General features: G+C 56.5%; 11 protein-coding genes and 1 non-coding gene across 12 annotated transcripts; 4 read left to right on the forward strand and 8 right to left on the reverse strand.

Annotated features, from left to right (window-relative positions):
* Positions 1-25: 25 nt before the first annotated feature.
* BKA78DRAFT_313234 (phosphoribosylglycinamide formyltransferase) lies at positions 26-1,306 on the forward strand. Its single transcript, XM_066888356.1, has 4 exons — positions 26-302; positions 352-618; positions 683-783; positions 843-1,306. The coding sequence occupies exons 1-4, from the start codon at positions 260-262 to the stop codon at positions 1,095-1,097; spliced, it is 666 nt and encodes a 221-aa protein (XP_066743899.1). The 5' UTR covers positions 26-259; the 3' UTR covers positions 1,098-1,306.
* A 260-nt stretch (positions 1,307-1,566) lies between these two features.
* BKA78DRAFT_t114 lies at positions 1,567-1,670 on the reverse strand. The gene has a single exon. It is a non-coding gene; the product is annotated as a tRNA-Asn (tRNA).
* Positions 1,671-1,927: 257 nt separating this feature from the next.
* Positions 1,928-3,788, reverse strand: BKA78DRAFT_313238 (uncharacterized protein). Its single transcript, XM_066888357.1, has one exon. It carries the CDS (start codon positions 3,503-3,505, stop codon positions 3,170-3,172), a length of 336 nt encoding a protein of 111 aa, XP_066743900.1. The 5' UTR covers positions 3,506-3,788; the 3' UTR covers positions 1,928-3,169.
* Positions 3,789-4,018: 230 nt separating this feature from the next.
* BKA78DRAFT_313240 (heterokaryon incompatibility protein-domain-containing protein) lies at positions 4,019-6,835 on the forward strand. Its single transcript, XM_066888358.1, has one exon. It carries the CDS (start codon positions 4,265-4,267, stop codon positions 6,383-6,385), a length of 2,121 nt encoding a protein of 706 aa, XP_066743901.1. The 5' UTR covers positions 4,019-4,264; the 3' UTR covers positions 6,386-6,835.
* On the reverse strand, positions 6,778-8,251 carry BKA78DRAFT_250527 (acyl-CoA dehydrogenase/oxidase; the record flags this gene model as incomplete). Its single annotated transcript, XM_066884582.1, has 2 exons — positions 6,778-7,438; positions 7,542-8,251. 2 exons carry the CDS (start codon positions 8,249-8,251, stop codon positions 6,778-6,780), a joined length of 1,371 nt encoding a protein of 456 aa, XP_066743902.1.
* A 714-nt stretch (positions 8,252-8,965) lies between these two features.
* Positions 8,966-13,431, reverse strand: BKA78DRAFT_128355 (uncharacterized protein). The gene is made up of 4 exons (XM_066882548.1): positions 13,264-13,431; positions 13,049-13,219; positions 10,324-13,002; positions 8,966-9,999 (listed from the first exon to the last, which is right to left on the reverse strand). The coding sequence occupies exons 2-4, from the start codon at positions 13,146-13,148 to the stop codon at positions 9,221-9,223; spliced, it is 3,558 nt and encodes a 1,185-aa protein (XP_066743903.1). The 5' UTR covers positions 13,149-13,219; positions 13,264-13,431; the 3' UTR covers positions 8,966-9,220.
* A 947-nt stretch (positions 13,432-14,378) lies between these two features.
* Positions 14,379-15,313, reverse strand: BKA78DRAFT_251612 (uncharacterized protein; the record flags this gene model as incomplete). Its single annotated transcript, XM_066884671.1, has 2 exons — positions 14,379-15,007; positions 15,058-15,313. The coding sequence occupies 2 exons, from the start codon at positions 15,311-15,313 to the stop codon at positions 14,379-14,381; spliced, it is 885 nt and encodes a 294-aa protein (XP_066743904.1).
* Positions 15,314-15,902: 589 nt separating this feature from the next.
* Positions 15,903-16,538, reverse strand: BKA78DRAFT_251590 (tubby C-terminal-like domain-containing protein; the record flags this gene model as incomplete). Its single annotated transcript, XM_066884667.1, has 2 exons — positions 15,903-16,171; positions 16,223-16,538. The coding sequence occupies 2 exons, from the start codon at positions 16,536-16,538 to the stop codon at positions 15,903-15,905; spliced, it is 585 nt and encodes a 194-aa protein (XP_066743905.1).
* Positions 16,539-16,622: 84 nt separating this feature from the next.
* BKA78DRAFT_128425 (uncharacterized protein) lies at positions 16,623-17,114 on the forward strand. The gene has a single exon (XM_066882549.1). The coding sequence runs from the start codon at positions 16,657-16,659 to the stop codon at positions 17,056-17,058; it is 402 nt and encodes a 133-aa protein (XP_066743906.1). The 5' UTR covers positions 16,623-16,656; the 3' UTR covers positions 17,059-17,114.
* On the reverse strand, positions 17,096-17,955 carry BKA78DRAFT_128311 (uncharacterized protein). Its single transcript, XM_066882547.1, has one exon. It carries the CDS (start codon positions 17,732-17,734, stop codon positions 17,171-17,173), a length of 564 nt encoding a protein of 187 aa, XP_066743907.1. The 5' UTR covers positions 17,735-17,955; the 3' UTR covers positions 17,096-17,170.
* A 2,493-nt stretch (positions 17,956-20,448) lies between these two features.
* On the forward strand, positions 20,449-21,693 carry BKA78DRAFT_251343 (uncharacterized protein; the record flags this gene model as incomplete). Its single annotated transcript, XM_066884645.1, has 3 exons — positions 20,449-20,500; positions 20,561-21,021; positions 21,391-21,693. Coding segments are annotated over 3 exons (816 nt in total), but the record flags the coding sequence as incomplete, so codon positions are not given.
* Positions 21,694-24,346: 2,653 nt separating this feature from the next.
* Positions 24,347-25,666, reverse strand: BKA78DRAFT_352464 (pyridoxal phosphate-dependent transferase; the record flags this gene model as incomplete). Its single annotated transcript, XM_066891357.1, has 2 exons — positions 24,347-24,420; positions 24,475-25,666. 2 exons carry the CDS (start codon positions 25,664-25,666, stop codon positions 24,347-24,349), a joined length of 1,266 nt encoding a protein of 421 aa, XP_066743909.1.
* Between the last annotated feature and the right edge of the window lie 251 nt (positions 25,667-25,917).

A 25,917-nucleotide genomic window follows, 5' to 3' on the forward strand; every position in this document is an offset into this window, starting at 1 on the left:
CTGCAGTCACCTGACGCCCCAACCCGTCAACACGAATCCAGTCGAGACTTGTGGTCGCGCGCCTCTGTCAGCAGCATCAACTCTCCACCTGATGACCTTGTCATTTCACTCTGTTCGGCCCAGTACAGTACCTCCATGTCCCCATCGCCCGCGATAAGCCGATAAGCCGCGACCTACCCCACGCCCCACATTTTCTTCAATTCTCCCCTCTCCGCTCGGCCTCGCGCTCCCATTAATACTACACCATGTCTCTCTCACCATGGTCGACCGCCATCACACCCGCCTCACCGTCCTAATCTCCGGTAAGCCCTCCGCCTTGGCTCACGTCACCCTCTAACATGTTCCTCCCAGGCAGCGGAACCAACCTCCAAGCCCTCATCGACGCGACCCAAGATGGCCGTCTGCCCAACACGTCCATCGCGCGCGTCATCTCGGACAAGAAGGCTGCCTACGGGCTAGAGCGCGCAAAGCAGGCCGGCATCGCGACGCACTACCACGGCTTCCCGCCCTACAAGGAGCGCTTCCCGGACCTGGCGCGCCCGCAGCAGCGCGAGGAGTTTGACAAGGACCTGGCCAAGCTGGTGCTCGACGACGCGCCCGACATGGTCGTGTGCGCCGGTCAGTAGTGATGCGCGACCGACCATCTTTCGTTGCCTCCGTTGACTAATTCGCAACCCTCCAGGCTACATGCTCATCCTGTCGCCGCCGCTGCTCGACGCCCTGGCCGCCGCCAGCGTCCCCATCATCAACCTGCATCCGGCCCTGCCGGGCGAGTACAATGGCGTACGAAGGCCCTCCCTCTTCTCTGTGCGACGACAGTCGCGCTGACCTAAACCCCACAGACGCACGCCATCGACCGCGCCCACGCCGACTGGCGCGCCGGCAAGACGACGCGCACCGGCGTCATGGTGCACTACGTGATCCAAGAGGTCGACATGGGCACGCCCATCCTGACGCGCGAGATCCCCTTTGTCGCCGGCGAGGACGAGCGCCTGGAGGACTTTGAGGAAAAGCTGCACAAGGTCGAGTGGGGCGCCATTGTCGAGGGGACGCGCCTGGCCATTGAGGAGCTGTGGCAGCAGAGGGAGAAGAAATGAGAGATGTGATTTTGAAGGCGTATATACGCGACAGGCATGGCGGAAATTGGTCAGCAGTAGTTCAAGGAGGCGAGTGCAAAAATACTGGCGCGGCGCAAATGCTAGGCGGGCGCATCATCTGCAAAATCAGCTAGCAATATACGGTCATGAATGAAACCCATTCACCGGCATCTGCGAACCTCAATGTTGACGACAGAAATTATCAGCTCCGAGACATCATGTCGCAATCTAGAAACATAGGTAGTCGAGGACCATCATCACCAACAGACGTAGGTAACAAGCACACGCACCCCACCACCACCACCACCAATCCGCCTCACCACCACTAGTTATTCCATAGCAAGCACCGCAGCAGCAACCGGCACCACGCTCAGCACACCACACTCAGCGCACTAAACAAAACGAGGGTGGGTCGCTTGCTCGCTTAACTCCCCTCCACCTCCCCACCAAAAAAACACAAAAAGAAATCCTCTCCCGGACAGGCTTGAACTGTCAACCTCCTGATTGCTAGCTGCTCCTTTGCGCGAACAAGCTGTAACAGTCAGACGCGCTAGCCAATTGCGCCACGGAAGATAGTTGGCTGTTCTGTTGGGAGGGGGAGCGAGAAAATGGGTTCATGTAGTGAATAAAAAAATGGGGAGGGGGGGAAGGAGAAGGTGGGGAGGGGGGGATGGGTTGTGGTAGGTGTGTGGAGTGCGGTGGTGCGATTGGTGGGTGCGTGGGAAGGGGCGGGCGGGCTGTGGTGGGCACCCGATTGGCCTAGACGACGATGCTTCGACCTCGCATAACTGCCACCACCGCACCGCATTTCAGAAGCAGCACGTCAGCACGTATAGGCAGGGAGCTTTCAATCTTACTACCACCAGAAGACTTGGAGGCTTGAACTCGCAAAGCTGTGGTGATGAGGAGCATTTGAGGAGCATTTATACGCCTGTGCTGCACTAGGCCTGAGACTGCCCCGACTGATCTGGACGACGACACTTCGACCTTCGCAGAACTGCTACCGCACTGCGTTTTTGGAGCAACACGTGGGAATATGGGGACAGTAAAGGGAGCATTCCAGCCACCTGTGGGCAATTCTGTGTTCCATTTTATACAGGCTAAATACAAGACAACCAAGTGTCCCCGGGACGACCGGCCGCACCCACCAACGCAGGACCTTTGCAGGATGGAGAAGATAAAGAGAGCGATATATTAATATAGCTATAGAGACTCAGATATATAGTTGTAAGAATTCGACGCATCAGACTCTCCGCCATGTCTAAGTCTAGACTCCGATGAATAGTTTGTGGCTTCGCTTGTCAAAGTTGATGGACTTTCATATTTTTAAAGCTGACAAAATGAACCAAAGTGCAAATGCAAATTGTACCAGGGGAAAAAAGAAAATCCTCCAGGGGAAACACCTGAAAGGAGACAGCTGATAGTGAGAGAAAGACCAGAGAAACTTTCTCAGCACACACCAAGACTTGAAAATAGAGGGCGACAAAAATTCCAAACTCAGAGTGCGATGCAAGTTCATATGTGGTGAAGTCCTTCTTCCCTAAGTACTAGGATGACGGAGTATGAAGACAGTTGAAAAGGGAGAGAAAAGTCTTGACTATGCTGGGGCTCGTTGAGTTATCAAAGACTAAGCACGCGCCTGCATCGGAAGGATTGAAGAAGATGGCGGTGGATCTGGCTTATGTCATAAGTGGTAAGTCACGGTGTTGACTTGTTATGGATAGATGAGGGCAAAGAAGTTGAGAAGGAGAGTGGGGGGAAATTTGGAAGAATAGCGCGAGGAAATCTTTGTAAAAATCCTGGGTTATGACGCGTGAAGTTCGAGAGCATATCTAACTTGGGCGGACGAGCAGACGTGTAGACGTTTGAAGGTCGAGATCATTTCCGATTTGAGCGGACGAGCGGACGTCTAGGCGATTGAAGTTCAAGAGCATGTCCAATTTGGGCGAACGAACAGACGTGCAGACGTTCAAAGTCAAAGAGCATGTCCAATTTGAGCGGATGAGCGAGCAGACCAAGGAGCAACACGATTGAAAGCGAGCAAGTGAGCGGACAGGCGGACAGGCGGACAACTAACATGAGCAGGCGAACGGGCGGACGAGAAGGCAAGCAGGTGACACGACTGACAGTGTTTTCGAGCGAGATCGATATGGAGAGGCGCGCAAGTTGGCGGTTTGTTTGAGAGGTCTTGCGGCCGTGTCGCACGTTGCGTCGTCATAAATCATCGAAGTGATTGTTGACGGGCAGGGCTCAACTCCAGGCGCAGTCGACTGAAGAGAGCCCGTCAGGCGCGCTTGCCCAGAGGGCTGGGACGCGCACGTCGTAAATTGTAACTCAATTTCAGCTATCGGGCGAGCTTTTGGGTATGGCAAAGGGCGTCGCCAATTTCTGCAGACTTGCCAGGCCATTCGGGGGTTTCAAGCAGCGGACAAGAACCATTCGCGGGCCGGAAACCGAGTGTCGTCGGCTCAGGGACCCATGGCAGTGAGAAGTTCCTCGGTCAACCGCGGATGACATGGCCGAGGGAAAGGGCAGGACGGAGCCGTTGAAGAGGCGAGAGTGGAGAAGCAAAGAAGCCAGCGACTTTGGTAGGAAATGCAACTCCAACGCCGCAACATCAACAAACGGGATCGAGCGACTTTTAAAGGGTTGGTGCAGTAATCAACAGAATACCGACCGCGACAGCAGATGTGACGAGTTGGGGTCGGAGGCCGTGGGTTGACTTGTTCTTCCTCTTATCGTCGGCTCCTTGTATTCCTTCCATGGCTTTGGGCCTCATCTTTGCCGGTTGATTGGTTGCACAGCAGAGAGGGGGCGACGTCAATCGGAAAGATGTCTGCCCCCACCGTACAGCCCCGACGCCTCGCACTTACCCTCCAAAATCAAGTCAGCACGAGCAGGCAGATTGTCAGCACTTCTGCATCCTCCTCTACTTTTCCTCTACTTTTCCTCTACTTTTCCTCTTCCTCCTTCTCCTAACCTCATCTGACAAGACTCATCGCCCAACTCGACCTGACGCGAGAATATCGAGGTATCTGCAGCCAGCACATGTCGACTCATTGGCTCGTTCGCTTACATGAGCAGCTCCACTTTTGATCGATGTCTTGAAAACTCCCCACTCCGCAGACAGAACGAGTTTGCAACTTCAAGCCGTCCGGATTGGAAGAATGAACGCCTCGGTCAGCATGTCGGCCGACGAACCTTCACCTCCATCGACGGAAGAAGCAGATCCGACGACGACAACGAAGAGTAGCGATCCGAGTTGCTCCTCAACTCCGCAGCCAGATTTACCCACTACTGTCGATTTGCCTTACGAGGTCGACGAAAAAGGTCAATGGGTCCCGACGAGCTCGTCGGAGGAGTGCTCCTTGTGCTTTTTGAGACCCTCGGACACATTGCCTTTGGATGGGACTATTTCGCGGTCTGTGCGGCTTAAAGATCGCCCCAAGAAGGGATCCAGTTGCTGGTCCTGCAAATTCGAAGTTTTTTTGCTGGATGCGATAACTGAACATGGGGGATTGGGTCCAAAGGACGGATACGCGCTTCTATGGAACCCAAGGAGTGCGGATATTGCATCATTTGACGATGAACACAAGGACAGATGGTGGGATCGTCGCTGGATTTACTACGATCTTTTTGTGCCATCCGAAACTCCCACTTCGTACATCAGGGAAATCTTCTCTGTAACGGATAGGACAATCGCCCCGGACCTGACGCTGGATGATTCAATGGAACAATCAATAATATGGGCACGAGGCCACATAAACAACTGCCTACGTCAACACAAGCGATGTGTCGAGCAAGATGATGACCCAGTTTTTCCCACGAGACTAATTGATGTCAATCCGGGTGGCATGGGCCTGGACATTAAGCTGCGGGAATTCAATGGTATTGATTCGGCGACTCCGCGTGAATACGCCGCCCTGAGCTACTGTTGGGGCGATTATAAGCCAGAATCTATGACCACTCGCGACAACAAGGACAGGAACTTAAACCGTATATCATGGGATTCACTACCACCTACTTTCCGCGATGCTGTCAAATTCACTCGAGGCCTTGGATTAAAATACCTCTGGATCGACAGTATCTGCATAATTCAAGGAGACCAAGATGATTGGCAAAGGGAAGCAGGGCGAATGTTTCATGTTTACAAGAATTCCAAAGTTACTCTTGCGGCCCTTTTTGGCAAGGATAGTACATCTGGACTCCGGAATACAACAATGAAACAGGAGACGCGGCCTGTGGCAACTTTTAGGCTTGGCCAATTCACTTACCCACTTTATATACGTCGCCAACACTACCTGGGACGTGATTTCGAGCCGAACGAAGATCCTCTTTTGACACGAGCTTGGACCTTTCAAGAACGCATTATATCGCCTCGAGTGCTCTTCTTTACCGAAAGCGAGGTTATTTATGAATGCGCTTGCGAATACGATTGCGAGTGTGGTGCCTTAGAGAGCATGGGGGACGGAAAGCCTAGTGAAGCGAGTCGGCCCAAGAGAAGAATTTTTCAGGCGATGCATTCAGTCTCAGAGAGAGACATACCTCTGGAAAGTAACGTTAACAGAGACGTGGAAATGGGGTCTTTCAGGATTCCGGAAGTTTGGAGAAAATGTGTCGCTAGGGCTTATTCAAACCTTGAAATCACCAACTCAGGAGACAGGTTGGTCGCTTTGGGAGCCTTAGCCGAGCAATTTCAGCAGGTTCGTCTGGGATCAGAGTACCTCGCCGGCTTGTGGACAGATTCATTGCCTGATGACTTACTCTGGTCCGCCACTCTGCCCGCCAGAGGTTCCAGCACGTTTCCTCCTAAAAGGCATTTCAACCTTCCCACATGGTCGTGGGCCTCATTCAAAGGAGGAATAAGCTATGGAGATCCGACCGAGGTGCATCTTATCGAGGTCGTGAAAGCGGAGTGTTTGTGGGCTGAAAATAACCAGTTCGGAATCTTAAAGAGCAGCACACTTATCCTACGAGGTATGATGCTGTCCTGCACTCTGAAAAAAGATGGGCTGCTGTATAGTCATTCCAACAAGATTCGCGGGTATAATTATCCCGACTTTGATCCAAAGTCCTGCCTGAATTTCCCCGAAGAACTGGAGGTATATCTACTCCTGGTTGCCGAGATTTCGGATGGGTCACCCAAATACTTGGTGCTGCGTCTTGTGGATTGCAATGCATGCCCGAGAGTGTTTTCGCGATTGGGCGTCTTTGTTGTTTTGGAAGAGAGCGATCTTCCTCGAGCGTTCGAGCAGAGGGGCACTGTTGAAGAGATTGAAATCCGTTAGATCAAGATGTTCTTTCCACAAATGAATCCTTTGAAATGTACTTCATTACTCTAGATGACAGGAACAACAACTCAACTCAAAGCCTTGCCCTTGAATGGGGTCCCGTGCTCGTCGAGTCTTTTTGAAAATCCAACTCGTGTTGATGCACGCACCACGTGACTCATCAGTCTCCATTCACTTCGCCCGTTCGCAACGAAAACGCCGATTTTGCGGCAGGAGAATCCGCCTGGCACCAGATCACTGGTGCTAGTAATTCCACTTGCTGCCGCAGCAGTGACAGACAGTTGCGATGGAGGAGGGATGTAGTTTTGGGAATCTAAAGCCGCGTGAGGGACTTTGTGCCTCCTGCCTGCCGGCTTTAATAGATACGTTACACGTGGCCGCTCTTCTCATCACTCGCTACAACAACGCCTTGACCGTCTCCCCCTTAACCCCATCCTTGACTTCCTCCCCCTGCCCCTCCCTCCCCTCCCCCTTCCCACCCCTCCCCCCAACCCCAACAGCCTCCCCGCCACCTTGCGCATCAAGACCTGCTCCGCGCCCTCAGTAATGCGATACCTGCGATGATGGCGCCAGATATGCTCAAACGGCTCATGGCGACTATACCCGCGCGCGCCATGCACCTGAATGGCCCAATCGGCGGCGTCACAAACCAGGCGATTCGCCCACACATTACAAACAGCCACCTCAGCGCCCACCTCGCGCTCAATCCTCCGCCAGTCTTCCCCACACTGATCCATTTTCGTGGCAGTTGCACGGATCAGGTGCCGCAATGCCAGGACCTGCGCGTGCTGCGCCACCAGCGGGAACGAGATGGCCTGGTTGGCGCCGAGCGGCGCGCCGAAGGGGGCGCGCGTGCGCGCGTGCGACAGGCTGCGCGCCACGCAGTACGAGGCCGCGCCGAGCGAGGACGCGGCCTGCCGGATGCGGTTTTCGTGGACGAAGGTCTGCGCGAGGGCGAGGCCGCCGTGGAGGGGCCCGAGGAGGGAGGAGGGGGGGAGGCGCACGGCGGTGAAGGAGACGGTCGCGTGGTCGGTGGGCATGTTGAGGGTCCTGGTTGTGTTGGTGGTGGTGTGGGAAGGGGGGGGTTGGGTTTCAGGGGGTGGGAAAAGGGGGAAGGGGAAAGGGAAGAAAGGGAAGAAGGGGGCAGACGCACCACTCGTAGCTCTCGACCCGGACGCCGTCGGCGTCGGCCGGCACGACAAAACAGCTAATGCCCTCCTTGTCGCCGTCGCGCCCCGCCGTCCGCGCAAACACGAAGCAGTGCGTCGCGCGATGCATGCCCGTCTGCCACATTTTGGTGCCATCCAGGACCCAGTGTCCTTCGCCTCCCCTCTCTCCATCCACCCACCTCGCCCTTGTCCGCATCCACGTCGCATCGCTGCCCCGGCCCGGCTCCGTCAGGCCAAACGTACACCTTACATCCCCCTTCAACCGGCCCTCGACCAACAGCGTCTTCTGCGCCTCGTCGCCAAACGCCTCGACCATGACGACGTCGGGGAAGTTGCCCACGACGCTATGCTCGGTCTGCAGGTCGTTGAACAGGCCCAGCCCCTTGGCCGCCAGGTGCTCGCGCACAACCGCCATGTCGTGGTTGCTCGCGCCGCGCCCGCCGTACTTGGCCGGCAGGCAGAAGCGCCAGAAGCCGGCGGCGTCGGCGCGCCGGACCGCCTGCGCCAGCAGCGCCTCCCACGCCGGCGTGGGCAGGCCGTTGGCGGAGAAGTCGGTGCGCGACGGCTCGCGCCGGTGGTCGAAGAAGCGCGCGTTGTCGTCGGCCGCCTGGAGGGGTGCGATGTCGCGGGCGATGAAGGCGTCGAGGGAGTGCAGGAAGTGGGTGAGGGGCGGTGGCAGGTCTGATGTTGGCATGGTTGGGACGATGGGAGGAGAGGTGTCGGTTGAAGGTGTTTTTGGGGGCATTGTGATTTTTGTCTTGCGATTGGACGAAACGAGGAGACTTTCAAAGAGATTTGGATGCTCTGCTGGAAACAAGACTGAATTGGAGATTTTCTCAAGTGATTGCCTACATATACCACGGCTTCAGCGGCCAACATCACCATGTTAAGTCCGGGTGGTGTTGTACTAATGCGGGGACGCCCGAGGTAACTGTTAGCGCCCGTCTGGCTGTGGGGTCTGTTCTGGGGAAAGCTGGCGCACGGTCCCGCCGTAAGGCTGAACAGACGTCAGTGTCGAACTTGCAGTCGCGCTCGTCTGCAGCTCCTGACTCGAAGGCATCGCATGGAGATGGAATCTGGACAAGAGACGAATTAATTACCTTCACTCCGCTACTCGCTATACAATGCCGCTGCTCCCACCCTTGTTCCATATCCATCCACCCGACTATGCACTTCAATCATTAGCTTTCCAGCCCAGTTGCCTTCCACCATGCGACAATCACCAAAACTGCAAAGAAAAATTAAAACGAGGGAGAATCAAAGTGTCCACCTTGACAGCCACATACAGAGCCAACCGCTTAGGCCAGCAAGCCACTCCTACGCAATGCCAACAAAGTCGACTCACCAATGCACTCCACCTCGAAAGGAAAGAGAAAAGTAGTTGCAAGAAGGAAAAGTGTGTGGTCAGAGGACCAGTACTCCGAGTCGACAACTCGGGGATCGGAAAGGAGATTAGACTTGACTCGGTCAAGAGTTGAGAAGAGAGACGAAATCCGCGACAACTCGCTGGCGAAGTCGAGTTGTTTGGTCGAGCCTGGGCGATACGACAAGGCTTGTCGCATGAAGCTTCTCCTCATCCGCACGTCCATCCGTCTACTCGCGCGACTTGGACGAGAGGAACTCCACAGCCTATTCAACGCACACAAATCAGCCCTCCGTCCTTTCATCCATCATAGTCGTCGTCATCGTGATCTTGTTTCCTCCTATTTCCGTAAATGTCCCTCGGCTCCATCTTGAGATCTGCCATGCTAAAAACCATGCGCTTGCGTCGCCGGAGTCTTCCACGTACCTTGTTAATGTCGTAATCGTATTTTTCCAGCGCCGCCAATGCTTCCGCCCGCGGGTATCCCATACCCGTCAGGTTCTTGAGGATCGGGTCGTCGTGTTCGGTGCCCGTGCTCAGCGCACGACCAAGCTCTGGCTTCTTTGGCGCCTCGAGGCTAGCGCTCTGGTTGGCCGAAGGGGTAGCACTTTCCTCTGCGCCAGCAGATGTCGGCGCCGGCTGGCTGTCCGACAGGCCGCTGAAGATGGCGTCCCAGTCGTGACTGCTTGCAGCCGTACTCTGAGCCGCCGGCTTGGAGCTTGCAAAGCTCTGTGTCAGGTGCTCAAAGTCGGAAAAGGAATCCTCTCCAGTTCTCTGCGGGTTGGGGAGCGTCGGGGTCGCCTGGCTGGCAACAGTGTTGCTCTTGCTGGCGGCGGGAGAGTCGAAGACGGGATTGAACTCATCCGCGCCATCGCGGTGCTGCGGGGAGAAGATGTCATCGTCCTCTTGGTTTGCAGTCGCGTCCTTGGCCTCGGCAAGGTCGTCGAATCCGGCATCAAAGTCGTCGTCAAACGCAGACTTGGATGGCTGCTGCGACAGCTGCGAGTGGTTGTTAACCGGTGACGTCGTCTTCTCGGTGGACGGATATGATTGAGCTGAGTGGTAAGCGTCCGAAGGAACTGTAGAAGAGGACGGCGTGTTAGCATTCGAGCCCGATGCAAGAGGGAATCCCGTAGCCGGGGCCTTTCCAGCGGCGCTCGACCCGCCAAACAGCGTCTGGCCTTGCGTGAGCGCCGGCGAGGCAAGTGCCTTTTCAGGAGAAGCTTCCTGGGAAGCCGTGGGATCCTGACGCGAAGGCAGCAGACCGTCAAACTCCGGAGGAAACTGATCAGATCCTCTGGCGCCGCTGCGGCTACCAGTCGTCTGTTCGTAGCTCGGAGGAGGCTGTTGCGCATTCGGCGTGGGCAGGTCACCAGCGTTGCGAGAGAAGTCAACGTCCTTACCTTCATTCGCAGCACCAGTGGCCGTACCCGGCCTCGACTCGTGGCGGGCCTGCTGCGGGGATGCCGGCGCAAAGTCATCCTCGAAACCGCGCTCGCTGGCGGAATCACTCTCCTCGTCGGCGCCCAGGTTCTCAATCGGAGGGAACTCCTTGTTAAACTTGGAAGCCGAGTCGACCGATCCATTCAGGGACGAGCCAGTGTGCTGCTTCTCCTGGAACTGGCGGCCAGATCCAAATCCAGCAAAGGCGGCGTCAAAGTCGCTCTTGGCGGTGCCAGCCCGGGATGGACCACTGAACGAAGCGGCAAAGCTGTTCTTGCTGGCCTGGCTTTGGCCCGTCGTCTCCGGCTGGATGGGTGTCGCCGTCTCTGGAAAGGCGCCTGGCATGTCAGCCGCGTCAGGGGTGGCGAAAGACTGAAAGGTAGCCTTACGCTCCTCGTTGCCCGCAGACCTCGCCGCGTCGCTGTTGTGGCTGACCGCAGGGGAGAGAGAGCGCTGGAAAGGCGAGGGGCCGAGTTCAGAGCGCTGCGTGTCCGTCCTGTCGAGGGCCTTGGGTTCACCTGCCGAAGCTGAAGATCCAGGCGCGTTAGTCGGAGTCTGATTACCATAACCACCATACCTGCTCGCCGGCGCCGAGGCCTTGACCGAGGAGCTAAACGAGCCCTGACGGCCACCCCCTTCGCGGATGGGCAGGATGCTGGAGGAGAATTGACGAGACTCGGGAGGCGCAGGCGGCTCGGCGGCACGCGGTGATTCGTGATGGGATGAGAGAGGCGGGGACGCGGACGGGGTAGGCACACCTGGTTCCGAAGATTGGACAGATTGACCGGACGGCGCGGAAAAGGCCGGGACGTTTGGCTCGGCCTTGGAAAATGAAGTTGGCGGCGGCGGTCCACCAGATTGCGGAGTACCAAGAGCAGGACCGAAAAAGTTGTCGAAACTGGCCTGGGCATTGTCGCGGGAAAAGCCTGAAGGTGACATGGTGTTTTCAGCCTGCGGTTGCGGCGACCTCCTAAAAAACGGATTAGTGTTGTGCGAAGCGTTGGAGGGTGCAGGGCTGGCGGCAGCGGCTGCAGACCCAGGTCTCGCGTCGGACGGGCTTTGCGAGTTTTCCCTTCTCAATTCATTCATCTCGTTCTTGATCTTGTCACGCTCTCCCTCGTTGGTGGCGAGCTGCTTCTTGCCAATGGCAACCATGCCCTTTTGCTGACGTGCGTCCGACCGCATCTTGTCGAGCTGGGGACGCAGCTGGGCAATCTCTGCGTTTGTCTGCCGAATGCGCTCCTTGAGGTTGGCATTTTCTTGCTGATCAGCATTGAGAGCGGTGGCGACCTGCTGGTGCTGCGCCTGGAGATCTTGATAGGTTCCTTCAATCATGGCCAGCTCTTGCTGCAGCTTGCGCGTCTCGTTGCGAGAAGCATTGAGCTTCTCCTCTAGCTGCTTGACAGTCTGCACCTCGGCTTCGTACTGTGTCCTGAATTGCGACAAACGCGACTCGAGATCGCGCTTTTGAGCAGCCGTGTTGTTGAGGTCGTTTTCGGTGTTGTTCTTCTTGATGCTGACTTCCTGCATCTGATTACGCAGAGTACTAATCTGGTTCGACATGTTGCCCAGCTCGACACTATCGTCTGAAATCTTTTTGCTTTCTCCCTGCTCGTCTCCAAGCAAGTCATCCATGGCCGAGGGCTGTTGCGGGGGCGGGGGGCTGCGTCCCTGAGAGCCTCCGGTGCCCTGAGCAGTGAGCGTTTGTCCAAACGAAGAGGACGGCACAAAGGGCTTGAACATGTTTGACGGGTTTTGTGGAGAGGGTTGAAATGTCATCCGCGAAGGTGATCCAGGGGAAGCTGCTCCGCTGCTGAATGGGTCCTTGGCAACTCCAAAGTTTCCAGAGCCACCGGTAGATTGCTGCTGAACGGGCGGGGAAGAAAACGCGTCCAGACCAAACAAGTCTTCCGAGGCAGACTTGGGCGCCTGGATTGTGGGAGGTTGGGCAAAGGCGGCGCTGCTGTCAAACGCACTTGGCTGGCTGGCTTGTGGTCTCTGGCTGCGCATGCTGGGAGGCACAAGATTCGGGGGCAACGCGGACGGAAGATGCTGGATACCAGGCTTTGGCCGTTGCTGGCGGATCAGGTGCATGGCAACTGCGAATTCGTCACGGTTCAGCCGGCCCTCGGAGTTGATGTCTGCCAAGTCCCAGATTGCAGCGAGCACATCTTCAGGCAGGCCAGAGTCGCTGAAAAAGAGCACGGCCTGCTCACCAGTGAGGAATCCTGATCCAGCTGTGTCGACCTTGGCAAAGAGCTGGTCGTATTGCGCCTTTTCTTGCGGGGATATTACCCAATCGTTTCCAGTCTGTTGCGCAGTCTGAGGAGGAGTCGCGAACTGGGGCCTTCCGGGCATCGGGCTCGCACCACGGCTAGCACCACTGAACTGCCGTGGAATGGGTCCAGGAGGTCCGCGTGCTGGCGCGCGTCGTGCTGCGGCCTCGTACAGACCTGCGGGTAAGGATGATGGCAGGCCCTTCATCTGGCCGCTGCTGTAAGACGCGATCAAATGCATGGCAATGATGAATTCCGTGACGCCGAGGGCACCGCGTTGCTCCGTGTCTGCCAGCGCCCAGATGCGGCCGAGAGTCTCATTTGGCAACCTCGCCTTTTCAAAAATCGTCTTGGCCATGTCTCCTGTTTGCAGTCAGCGCTGCACTCGTATACCGTGCGGAAGGCGTACCTGGTAGAAGCCCATTCTGAGCGCCAGACTTCTCAAACAACCCTGCGTATTGTGCGGCCTTGTCTGGGGTCAAAGGAGGGACACGGATGGGTCCGCTCATCTGCGGCGAGATGGGAGAGTGTGCGGGGGGCCCCGCGGGCACTGGAGAATCGAACTTGGGGAGAGGGCCGGCTACAAAGGTCAGACTGGCTCGCTGCAAGATTTCCTGGACTCACGTCTAAAGGCCAACTCGGGGCTGGGCTGTCTTCCCGCCTGGTAGTGTCCAATGAGACGAAGGACCTGACAGAAGCCCGACGAGGTCAAAAGGCCTCTGTTTTCCGTGTCTGCAATTTGCCATATCTTGTCTTGGTCAGCTCCTGAATATATCCAAGCTCGGCTCCCGGGGAACTACCTCTCCCAGGACTGCCGGGGGAAGCTTCGTCCGCTCGAAGAACTTGACGGCGACCTCGCCGGTTACTACGCCCATCTGCTCGGTATCGGCTTGGCGGAAGAGCTCGCCGAAGACGCGCTTCTCCTCGGGCGTGAGGTTGAGCGGGGAGTCTGGCAGCCATCAGCATTTGCATTGCAGCAATGGGCTCGGGGTGTCGACTCACTCAGATCCATGGATCCAGAAGGGTCGGCCATGGTGTTTCGCTAGGCTGTTTGGCGATAGCCTGCGCAGGGTCGGGAGTGGGTGGTGCCAGGTGTGGGTGACAGGGCAAGCGGAGGTCGGGCGGGCCGGTGGACGTCAGTCAGGGTCAGGGTGACGGAACCAGCAACCGGCGGATGGAAACGGGGGCGAGGAAGACGCGCAACGAGGCAACCAACAGAGAGCGTGGCGAAGAAGACAAAAGACAAGAGGGAGATGGAATTATTTGGTGGTGGAGGTGGATGTGCGTGGTGTTGGTGCAGGCTCGAGCTAGGCCGGGAGGTGATGGGGAGCTGCATCCCAGCGTCGCGGGCCGGATGACTTTTGGTTCCAGGAAATTGTGACGACTGCACCTCTGCACTCTACTGGCCCCCGCTCCACCTCATGCTCCAGTCTCGCTGCAACGCACCTACGCCTCTTTGCTGGCCATTCGACCTCATGCAGTCCAGTCACGCTGTCAGCCTGGGCTGCTCCCGCCACCGGCTTGCGCACGTCAAAGGCTCCTCTCCCGTCGTCCGCGCCTGTCAGTCGATCCAAACGGGGCCTTGGCCCGACCAGTACGAGTAGAGAAGAGCTGTATTGTGCCGTGATTGGAGTATCATCTCGCAGAGTGGATCCCACCGCCTTGTATACTGTACATGATTGCGCCGTCCTTTCAGTTTCCAAACGCCCGTAACTGTACAAGTCGTCAACCCGCCATCTTTACCTTTGGCTCTGCCCATGTCTCCTCCGATCGTCATAGTCTGTCCTGCAGTATCCAAGCGCCAATCCCGAGGGCTCCTTTTTGCCCCATGCCTTGCCCAGCAGCCAGTCCGTGACGCTGATGAAGCGCGTCGTCTTCTCCCAGTCTCGATTCTCCTCGACGTGCTCAATCGTGTGCGTGACGATTCTTCCTTCCTCGTCAAATTCGAATATGAAGAGGCCTTGGAATTCTTCGTCGCCCTTGCCCGCGCCTCCCAAAAAGTCGGCAATTTGCTCGATACCCGCGATGCCACGGAATACCGCGCCGATGCCTTTGCCTTTGGTTTTGCCGCACGTCTTCCACTTGACAATGAGCTTTTCTTGTCGAAAGTTGGACGGCGCGTTTCCACCACCGTTGCGCACCATGCGTTCAGATGTTATGTCTAAGCGGACATTGCCCAGGATGGGTACCCGGCCCCAGGCGACTGGTGCGGTCCAGAGGGCAGCCATGTATGCGATGCGGCCACTGACGGTGGGCAGGTGTGGGTGTGTCGATGGGAACAGGTGGAGGGTGACTTGTGGCGAAATGATTTCTTGCGGAAGAGGATTTGCGAGGAGGGTAGGAAGGCGCTCGTGTAGGATACGAATCGCTGGAGTTTTTGTCAATTTAAGCTCTGTCAATAACATCTCTTGTACTCACTCTTGCCCAGCTTTAGTGTTCGCTCGTCCGGAGGTTTTCCATTTTCGCCCTTGTGCTCGACAGGCAAAGGGCTAGGACCTGAGGCGCTGAACCATTCGCCTGCCTCGATGCCCTCAGGGTGCCGGACCTTTGCAAATGTGCGAACGGTATGTTGGACGGCGGCCGGAGCAGAAGGCGAGAAAGGTTTGGCACGACATGCGCGCATGCGAATGAGTCGTGCACGAGGAGCAATCCACCGCATTATGCCGGTGGTCATCTGTGGGAATCGATCATAGGATATGAGAATAGGAGCAAAGCAAATGTTTATTAGGTCGAGGCAGCTGTGGAGTGAGGGCTGACGGTAATGGGGAACTTTCGGGCAGACGACGCAGGGTTGACCTACGGATGGATCAAATTCGTGCACGGACCATGTTAATTGGTATCGATAAGGCTGATGACGTTTCTTCCAATTCATTCGTCCACAACTTCGTCCACTCCTTTCTTCTCTGTCCCAATCCATCCTTTGCTCACGAGGACAGCCCCTCATTCCAAAAGACTCCGCAAAACGCCAACTCCAATTGGTGAAAGACGACGGACTCATGGACCGTTTCCACCCTTGCCATCGGCAAATATCGGGAGGCTCCAAACCCTGGTCCAGGTACAGGCATGAAGGCTCCGTTCCCAGAGGTCACGACCTCACAACTTGCGACTCAGACTTTCAGCGTCCTTCCAAAGCTTGGTCTCAGCAGTCTTGCCGTAGCACTGATGTCGACTGAGCAGAAATGCAGCTGAATGCTTCCCATCTCGTCCGTCTTCGATTCAAAAACTCCAACCAGCTCATCTGAGCTCAGAGACCACCATCCACATCACGAGGAATTTGTTGTTCTGTCGTCCAAGCAAACGCATATCGCCACCATCAACGCCATGTCGACATTGGGCGCCACGAAAATCGTGTACGTCTGGGCATTGGCAAACAGGTCGCGCGCCTTCATGGTTCTGGTAATGTTTGCTACCATCTGGCCAGTGGGTTCGTGCTTGATTTCGGCTCCAGTATGCGTCCAGTTGCCTCTGAGAGAGAGCGTTTCTGATTTTCCGCCAATCGATACAAAATCGCATTTCGCCTTGGTGTGAGCCCCTGCACGGCAAGATCAGTACGGGCATGTGGTCAAATGCGGCGGGAACGTACAACTCCAACTTCCGCTCACTTCGCAGATCCTGTTCCCTGCGAGATCCTCAATATAGTAGCTTGGTAGCAGGCAACTCCAGACGTGTTTGCGGATCGTGAACAAGTCTCGGCCCTGTCCGTCCCTGACGTGTTTCCGAGCGCTCATGGACCAGGCTTTTCCTTCGACTTGAAAGAGCTGCCGGCCGTCAAACGTCTTGACCACCGAGTCACTGCCTGACCAGGATATCTTTTCTTTCAGCTCAAGCTTCTCCTGCTGTTGGGCCACGAACTCCGGAAAGAGGCCGAGTTGTGTCGAAAATTGCTCGTGAGTGGTCATTTTGCAAAAGGTTTGAATTCGATTGAACGCTCTGCCATTCTCATGGAGAAGGTATGGTGGTTAAGTACAAAAGTAGTGATCGCTGACCATCGCACAGCCATCAGCCCCCACAAAATCAATGGTCCCGTGGCGCATGACAAAGAAAGGCCGACTTGGCCATTTGGGGGCAAAAAACAAGACCGGAACAGCCACAGACCCACACACCAAAATGGAAGCCATGCCAAGACACCATGACGACGGGACCATCCAACTCTTTCATCAGCCCGTCATCCAGGAATCCTTCAGCCCTAATTCCAGCCCTACCTCTGTATCCAAGAAGTCGGGGAGTTGTCAGACCTGCCACCAACCTTCGTGGATTTCAGATGTCTTCTCCTGGAAATGTCCACTGTCCTGGAACCAGCCCGTATCAAGGAAAACACCAAAGGGGCTTGCTTCAGCCTTATTGCCAAAGTTTGGGGATATCTCTTTCGATGCCCTGGTAGCTTTCCCTCTTCCTGAAAATCCTGGGCATGCGGGCTGATCCCCACTTGAGCAAGCGTTGCAGATGGTTTGCAGCCATGCATTCCATGATGCTCAGGTCCATGAGCGTGCAGATGGTGGTGATGAAGAGCATATCCACTCGCATGTCCATGTCAACTCGGTAAGTGAATTGCTATTTCGGATGACGGCGGTGGATCTGCGCGAGTGTGCGGCGCCCACCCCGAGTATGAGGATCCACGACATCGATGAACGCGGCGCTGCCGTCGCGGGCGTTCATATAAACAGTGTCGTTGTTGATGCGGATGTCTGCTCGGAAGTCCTTCCATTTTTCTGGGGGAAAAGGTGAGCCAAAACGAACACAAGCAGCAGCCTTTGAACAAACACAGACTGTCTATGCGCGGCCTAAAGGTGAAAATGGGGACTTTGCTGTCGGGCCTGGTTACGTGGAAGATTGGTTTGTGTCGCTTCCCCTCGGTGTTGAATCTGATGGCAACCAGTGGTGCACCACAGGTATCGCGGATGAGTCTGTACTGTCTCCACGTCGTGGAGTCATCGGGGTCGGAGCGGTTGTCATGGATTTTGAGCATGAGAGGGGAGTCTTCGGTGCCGCTGATCCAATGGGTCGTTGTGTTGTCGTATGGTGGATTGACGACTCGCATGGACATGGGCGCCGACGTCATGAACGCCGGCCACATGTCGAGCGCGAGGGTGAGCATCTTTGTTGCTGAATGAATGGACGGTAGTGATGGACAGCCAAAAACACTGATTGCTCTAGTGTATCGATGGAGATGATGATGTGGTGAGTTCGCAGGAAAGCTTCGGTGAAAGTCATCTTTGAACCATCTTCTTTCTCGAGAAGCAGCTTCCACACAGCGCCATTACTGTTGCCAGAACTGCAAGACGTCAGTCTGTTTACATTTTTGGAAAGAACCCCAACAATGCTCTTTGGACCAGCTGCATTTTGTGAGTGTCGAGTCAAGAGGGAAAGCACCACTAACGGCCTCCATCTTCCACGCCTTCCTCCTTCAACTGCATCCATCCATGTAGGATAGATACATGGAGATTCCTACCTTGGCAAGGGTCGACATGGCAATTATGAAAGAACTGCATGCGGAGCACAAATTGTGCATGCACCGGGCTTTTAAAAGCTGAGTGACGCAGCCCTACGTCAACACCCAACGCCAGCAACACCAAAAGTCCTGACGTGGGTTGGTCAACCTTCTGACGTAGTAGTGTTTCGATTTACCTTTTTCTTCGATTTATTAGATCAGAAAGTCGGCGAGTCTTGCGCCACGTCGACGACAATGGCCTCAATGTTGCCAGAGTATATGGGTAGAGGGCGTACGCTTTACCGAATCGACACTTCTCAAACCGTCTCCCCAAATCCAGGGCGTCGTCCGCTCCGTTTTTTGGATACCATGGAACATTTGGCTTTTTGCTGCCTCGGCCGTATCCGAAACGCAACCTTAATCCCCTGACGCGGGGCCACACTGCCGCTGGGCGAAGCTTTTGGATCCAGAGACACACTGAGTCTGCATACTTTCGCGCCCCGATCTGGCAGAGGTACCTGGGACGGACTCTACCATTTAGCCTGGCGAAGCGTCACGACAATAGCGTCTCGCTCGCCTCTTAACCCGCCGCCAAAATCCTCAAAGGATCGCCTCCGCCGTGAAACCCGTAAGGCTAAAAGCCGCCCGGCTGTTAACGTGCCGGTCAACAGACGAAATGGGTAATTGACGAGAGCCCGACCAGGCCAGCGGGTTCAGGCGCACGCCTGAGACAGTCTGCGTCTTGACACAAGATGGACGTTCTGGGACTTGTACGTTTGAACTGACCTGGAACTCGGTTCAAGAGCAGCTGCGCGACGCCAAGCGGGTCGAGATGGGCGTTTCGGAGCAGAGAGCCCCGTTGCCAACAAGCAGCTTTGACTGTTGTTGTAGTTGTGACGCAGCAGCTGTCTGAAAACCTGCGCTCCACGGAGACGGGTCGGTCTTGTCGAGTCCGTCCGCCCGTCGGCCACCAGGTGTTTCGTGCAAAAGCTGCCTCTTCTTGCATCTTTGCGAGGCGTGGGGCAATCATCACCGGTAGGTACCGCGAGACGCTGATGGAGCTCTGCGATTTGGTCGGGCTGCTTGGTGCCTAGTCCCTGCGCGGATCGTGCCAGAGTTATTGTGGCGCCGCTCATAACAAACAGCGTCTGCAACAGGAAACATTTGCATGAGCCGAGCATATGGCCCCGCGCGCGATGCGATCGTGCTTGCTTGGCCACTTCAATTTCGAGACCGCGCTGGTGTTCAGACGACGGTCAGAGGAAGAGATGCGATCGACACGGTCGTTTTGGCTCCGTTGTATTGTTTGTTCGATCGACTATGGAAACGGAGGCTTTGATGAACAAGCGTGCCATGAAGCGAGGTAAAGGACTCGAACCAGAGCAGTCCATGTTCATGAAGGGCAAACACCATGCGAGGGTTTGCGGCGATTCGGTCGACCGAAACTGAACGCTTTCACGACAGGGCAGCACAGCATTATATGGATCTCCGCAGTTGCATAAGAAATCAATTGACGGGTTCGCAGCGCGCATAACCAAAAAAGAAACAAGCCGCAGTTGATGCGGACAGGACAGCATCTCGGCCGCGCGACGGAGCAGAGACGGGCGGACGGACATGAGAGGCCGCGCGTTAGTCGACACCTAGTGACCTCTCTGGCCAAGATGGCGCATGCCGCCATGCTGTCCCAACAACAAGGAATAAATGCCTTGGGCTGCGGGACGGCGATCTACCCAGACCTTGTCGTGTCTAGGGGGGTTAGTCATTACCTACCTCCGCTCTCTCTCTCCAATCTACACTTGCCGCTCTCCACCTTCGACCTCACTTCTTCATCCCCATCCTCACTCCCTTCGACCAATGCCGGATTCTCAGCCCACGTCGCATGCGTCGTGGCCATTGTACTCTCACCTAATTCGCGACCTCATGCTTCGGGATGGGATATGACTCGGCCGTCAACATACCTACGTTGATTGGAAGCGTTCTTTCTACGTTTGCGACGTTTACCGTGCTTGTCTCGTACCTGATTTTCTCGCAACAAAAGCGTTCTTTTCGCCATGCTCTTGTGTTTAATCTTTCACTGGCTGGTAAGACGGCAATTCGGTATACTGGGATGAAAGGCTAATGATATCCCAGAGTTTGTCAACTCGCTGAACAATTCCATCTCCGGACTGTACATCGTCGACCATCATCATGATCTCAACAAAGGCCCTACCTGCGACGCCAATGGATACATTGGCCATCTCACTGTTCAAGTACGAATCCTTCGATATCAACAAGAGCTCTGTTGACCAACGTTCTAGGCCGCCGACTTTTCGATTCTCGCCATCGCCTTGGTCACCCATTTCACCGTCATCCGCAGAACGTACCTCCCTGAGACGTCCATCATTAGCAAGGTGTTGATCTGCGCATCCGTCTGGGTTGTCCCCCTAGTCACTAGTAAGTGTCACACCCCTTAGCCTCGCATCGTTTCATGAGACCCCCTGACAAATCCCCTAGGTAGCACTGCCGTCGGTCTAGGCGCCATTCAACCCATTGGCGGCAACTGGTGCTGGATCCCCAAGCGGCGCATTGCCCTACGCTATGCACTTGGTGATGGCTGGCGCGTTGCCATCATCTTGTCCACCTCCTTCATCTACCTCTACATTTACGTCTATGTCCGCCGCCACTTTAAAGGAATCAAGCAGCTGCAAGCATCCCTCTCCGACCCGGGCCCTTCCAAAGACTCCTTCTCCCGTCTACGCTCGCTGCCCTTCCGGCATCCCAACGAGCCGCTCGAACTCGAACTCGCAAAGCCGTCGCGCGCTGAATACAGGCCGGAGACGTGCTCGGCCATCCCCGAGGTCGACGAGTCGTTCCAAGTCGTCATCCCCAACAAAGACCGCTACCTCGCGCCGTCATCTCCCGAGCTCTTCGCCCACGCCGACACGTCGTCCGACCTGACGTACCCGCGGCCGTCGGTCACGACCGCCCGCGCCGCCCGCGGCTCCGATGACCTCATGATGAGCGACCTGGAGGCCGGCTCCGTCAGCACGCTGCGGCCCAGCGCGAGCGGCAGCCCGCCGGACACGACGACGTCGCTGTCGCTGTCGCTGCACCGGCCGACGACGGACGACTCGGAGCGGCCACTGGCGCCAGCAGCAGCACCCCCCTCTCCCTCACTCGACACCACCTTCGAATACGCCGGCATGCTCGCCCCGTCGTCGATCCGGCACAAGCCGTCGCAGACGCTCACGCTCGCCGAGTCCATCGCCTCGTCGTCGGCCGCCGCCCCGCCCCCCGCCGACGTCTACTCGCCCACCAGCATCCACGCCTACATGGCCATGCAGACCAGCCAGCGCAACGCGGCCGTCGAGCGCGAGGTCCGCCGCATGCTGCTCCTCAACGCCTACCCCATCATGTACATTGCGCTCTGGACCCCCGGCATCACGTCGCGCCTCGCCGAGGCTGCCCTCGGCCACCAGGTCCGCTGGCTCGCCGTCGCGGCCGCTAGCACCCAGTACGTCGGCTTGGCCAACGCCATCACGTACGGCTGGAACGAGCACTTTCGCAGCGTCGTCCGGCGCGAGTGGAGGAGCGTTTGGGCGAAGGCCAAGAAAGCTGTCGGGAGAGGACGGGGCGCGAAGACGTGAGATGAAGGGGTTCATTCGCTCATCCAACGAGTTTCAGCTTTGAAGAAGGGGTCGAAGGCAACATCGTCACGGAGGAACGTCCGCCGAAACCGTTTGAGGATGCCGGATCATCCTCTCTCTCGGCCGCGCAGATTGGCACAGCAGCGCTGCGCCCAACCCAAGCGTCCCTCGCAGCGCGGGGACGAACGGACGAGCTCGAACACGATTACCGCTACCTCCGCTCCGTGTACGTTTGCCTCTGGACGACGCGAGACGGTCAGTCATCAACGACGCACAACGAGTCAGGAGGAGCAGCCGGCCGGCGCAAACGAGGCGTTCATCTCTCTTTTCTCATCTCTCTTCTCGACCTCTGAATTCTGGGTTGCGGGCTACCGGTGGGTGTTTGGGAGTGTTGTGGTGGCGGCAGGCAGGCAGATAGGTGGGAGCGGTTTGGGCTGGCTGGTTAGTTGGATGGTTGGTTGGCTCGCATATATACCCCATCGCCGACTCTTTGTCGATACCTAGTTTTCTTTTTCCCTTTTTGTCATTTTTTCTGTGTTTCTTTTTTTCACGCATTCATGGCGCCTGGGGGTAAGGGGCGAGTTTATGCAAGCGGTTTTGTTTGGTGGACGAGTGGAGTCGAGTAACGACCTGGGGATAGGCGCACGAAAGCTTGGAAGGCTGGGTGGGAGGGAAAGAGTGTACGTAGGGGCACATTGACTGGCAAGGATGGGATGGGTGGGCAGTCGTGTCTGGCATAAGTAGGTTGTACGACTAGGTGGATGCGCAGTGGTGGGTAGCTGTAGTTGTAGTAGAAGCAGTTGTGACATCTGAAATGCCAATTTACTTTTCAAACTTCTTGCGTCTTCTGCCTGTCATGTGTGGAGAGGTATGACGTACCTTAGGCAGTGTGCAAAATAGTACTGTTTCATTGATTGGTTTGTGGGCTGGAGAGCTGGTCTGAGGGAGCGAAAGTGTGGCTACCCGTAAATATCTGGCTTGCATATACCTACCTACCCCTCACTCGCTCGCATGCCTGCCCCCTTGCGCGCATCCAACCTCATTTACCCTCTTACCACAGCTTCCCTTAAGCCCATGTCTTTCTTCCTTCCCTCCCCACCTACACACGTCGCCAAGCCAAGCAAGTCAATCCACCCCATCCCACCCCATCGTATCAACTGCCCTGCCCTGCCGCAGGTCTGCCTGCCGCAGGTCACACACACCGGCATCTTCCTCCCTCAACCCGCATGACCCAACACTCATCCCGACTTGCCGCCACCGGTTGCTACATGGCTCCGTGAAGAAACGGAGCCACCCTGCAAGCGAGCAGGGCGGACGAGTGGCCAAGATGTCGTGCAGCCGCCTCCGTGCATTGACGGAGGCAGACAGGATGACGTCGAGGTAAGGTAGGTACCTAGGCAGGGAAAAGGGGGGGTGAGATGAGAGTGAGTAGGGCAGGAGGATATGAAAGGGAAGGAAGGGGTAGATTCCGTTATGAACGGTTGCGTTTAGGTACGCCGTCTTGGTCTCTTCAGTCTGTGTGGTGGTGTACGTACTCCAACTAACGTACAGACCTGAAGTGGTGCCTAGGTATCTATATTCATGTGCCTACACGCTGCATCTCTTTCCTCCTGCCTGCCTCCTTCTGTGTCATCTCCCCTTGTTGCGTCTGATAACCACCGCCTACGTCCTCTTCAACGGCCCTTGTTAGCGAGGCTGTCATCGTCATCGCTCTCGTCATCACCATTAACACCACAGACCACCACCCCACCCCCGCCACACCCGCCGTATCCCTGCGCTGCTGTCCGCACCCTTGTCCCAGCAAATCGAGACAGGGTTGACATCGGGCGTGCCGCCCTGCTCTCTGACTCTCATCTGTGCACAACCTTCTTCCATAAAGCAGGTAGAAGCACAGTACCTCGCTGCGAGACACTACTCGCAAGCGAGTCGCCTCGCATCACAGAGCAGAGCAGCATGAAAGGGGGAATGGGCCGACAGAGAGTGACATTGAGGCCAGAAACAACGTCCGGCATGGGCTGTATAGGGTGGGTGTAGTGATGCAAGATGGTCGGTCTCTCTGGGTGCACAAGTTGGTTTGTTCATGGTGCACAAAATCAAATCGACAGGTGGGTGATGTAGGCTCGAGATTGTAGGTACTGTATGATGTCGACGGCTGACTGGCCGAGGTGGTTGGGATGGTGGTGGAGCGGGCGCTGCTGATTACTCATTAAATGACCTACATGGTCTACGTGTGTACAGTACTGGCAGTGGTGGTGGGTGTTCGCGTCATGAAACAGAGGGTTTGTGGAATCGTGAGGGAGATTGTGTTCTTGCTGCCATGTTTTTGTACCCACTCCACCTCAGATCGGCGTGTGATGAAAATAATATTGTTTGCACTCTCATGTTCTCCTCGCGCCATCTAGGTGACGACGAACATGGCACTGCTCGTTCATCTGCTGGCCGCACACCATGTCTGCCACCAAGGATGGCCCCGCCGCCCTCGCCGCTGTAAGCGTCAACCTTCATCTAAGAACCCGAAAGGCGTTCCCGCTCCGTTACCTAAATCCAGCGCAGCCACTCGCCGGCGTGTCCCTGCTTTAGCCATGATGAGATTGCTGCAAAACAACACATGCTGCCACAAGTGGTGTTTTCGCAGGTGTTGTTAGACGGCCGTCTATGCAGAGCCGGCGGCAAAGTCCTGCAAGAATTGTGCCAGCTTTTGAGCCGCCTCGAGGGATACGGCGTTGTCTGTGCAGGGTCAGCTTGTTGTTGCTTGGGTCTCCCGTGGTTTGTGTCACTCACAGTTGCTCGCTCTCATGCCGCCGACGCTGCGGTGGCCCTTCAAGCCCGTGAGGCCCCTCTTCTCGGCGGCAGCCAAAAACTCCTTTTCGCGCGCGTCGTCGCCGCCGTGCACGCGGAAGCAAATGTTCATGCGGCTGCGCGCCGCCTTGTCCGGGACAACGCGGTAGACGGCGGGATGCGCGTCGAGCACGCCGTACAGCAGCTCGGCCTTTTGGTTGGCAACCTTTTCCTGGCCGGCAATCTTTTGCGCGCCGTACGTGTCCAGCAACGACTGCATCACCTGTCCCGCGACCCACACGTCGAAGATGGGCAGCGTGTTGTAGAGCGAGTTGTTCTTGGCAATGGTCGGCCAGTCGAAGACGACGGGGCCGACGGGCAGGCTGAGCGATTGGAGAAGAGTCGGCGCCGCCATGGGCGTCAGGAGGCTCTTCTTGACAATGACGATGGTGACGCCGGCGTTGCCAACGTTCTTTTGCGCACCGCCAAAGATGACGCCGTACTTCTTGACGTCCACGGCGCGGGAAATAAAGTTGGACGACATGTCGGCAACGACAGGAGTGTCGTCGTCGGCGCCCTCGAGGACCGAGGGGAAAGCGGGGAATTCGACGCCATCGACCGTCTCGTTGTCGCAAAAGTAGGTAAAGGCCGGGCGGGACGAGGGCTTCCATTCGGCCTCGGAAGGAATCTTGCCAAATTTGCCATCATTGGCCTTGCGCGCGTCGACGGCGACGTTGACTTGGTTCTTGCCCACCAACCGCGCTGCCTCTTGCGACGCCTTGAGCGACCACGAACCCGTCACGAGATAGTCGAGCCTGAGCTCGTCGCGGACGGCCGTCTTCAGCTTTTCCAGCACCTCGGCGTCCTTGCCCTCGCCCAGCTCCGCCACGATGCGCAGTCTCCGCTTCTCGACCCAGCGCGCCACCAGGTTGTACACGACGGCACTGAACTCGCCGCTGCCGCCACCCTGCAGGAACAGAATCTCATAGTCGGCGGGAATGTCGTACAGCTGGGCCAGTGCGGACTTTGCGTCTTCCAGAATCTTGGTCGCGGCGGCGGAGCGGTGCGAGATTTCGCAAATTCCAATGCCCTGGTTTTCGTAGTTGAGCAGGACGGAGGCGGCGCGCTCGAGGACGGAGGTGGGCAGCGGGGCGGGGCCGGCGCCAAAGTAGGAGATTTCTGAGCGGGAGGGCATTGCGGATGTGGAGAGCAGATTCCTGGCGTCCTTTTGTGTGCAGAGGAAGAATTGAAGGTGTTGGAAAAGAAGAGTAGAGGCGGGGAAGTGGAGTGACGACAGCGACGAGTCAGACTTGGTCAAATTTCGGCCGGTGGTGAGTCATTGGAGAGTTGCCGACTTCGGCCAAGCTTAGAATTGGGCACATGGCGTCGCAGTCGTTGAGCTGGACGTCTTTCAGAGTTTGTCGCAAGCGGTGGACATGTTCGGGG

Source organism: Phyllosticta capitalensis (genome assembly GCF_038381095.1).
Source record: "Phyllosticta capitalensis strain CBS 128856 chromosome Unknown BKA78scaffold_5, whole genome shotgun sequence".
Taxonomy (NCBI): domain Eukaryota; kingdom Fungi; phylum Ascomycota; class Dothideomycetes; order Botryosphaeriales; family Phyllostictaceae; genus Phyllosticta; species Phyllosticta capitalensis.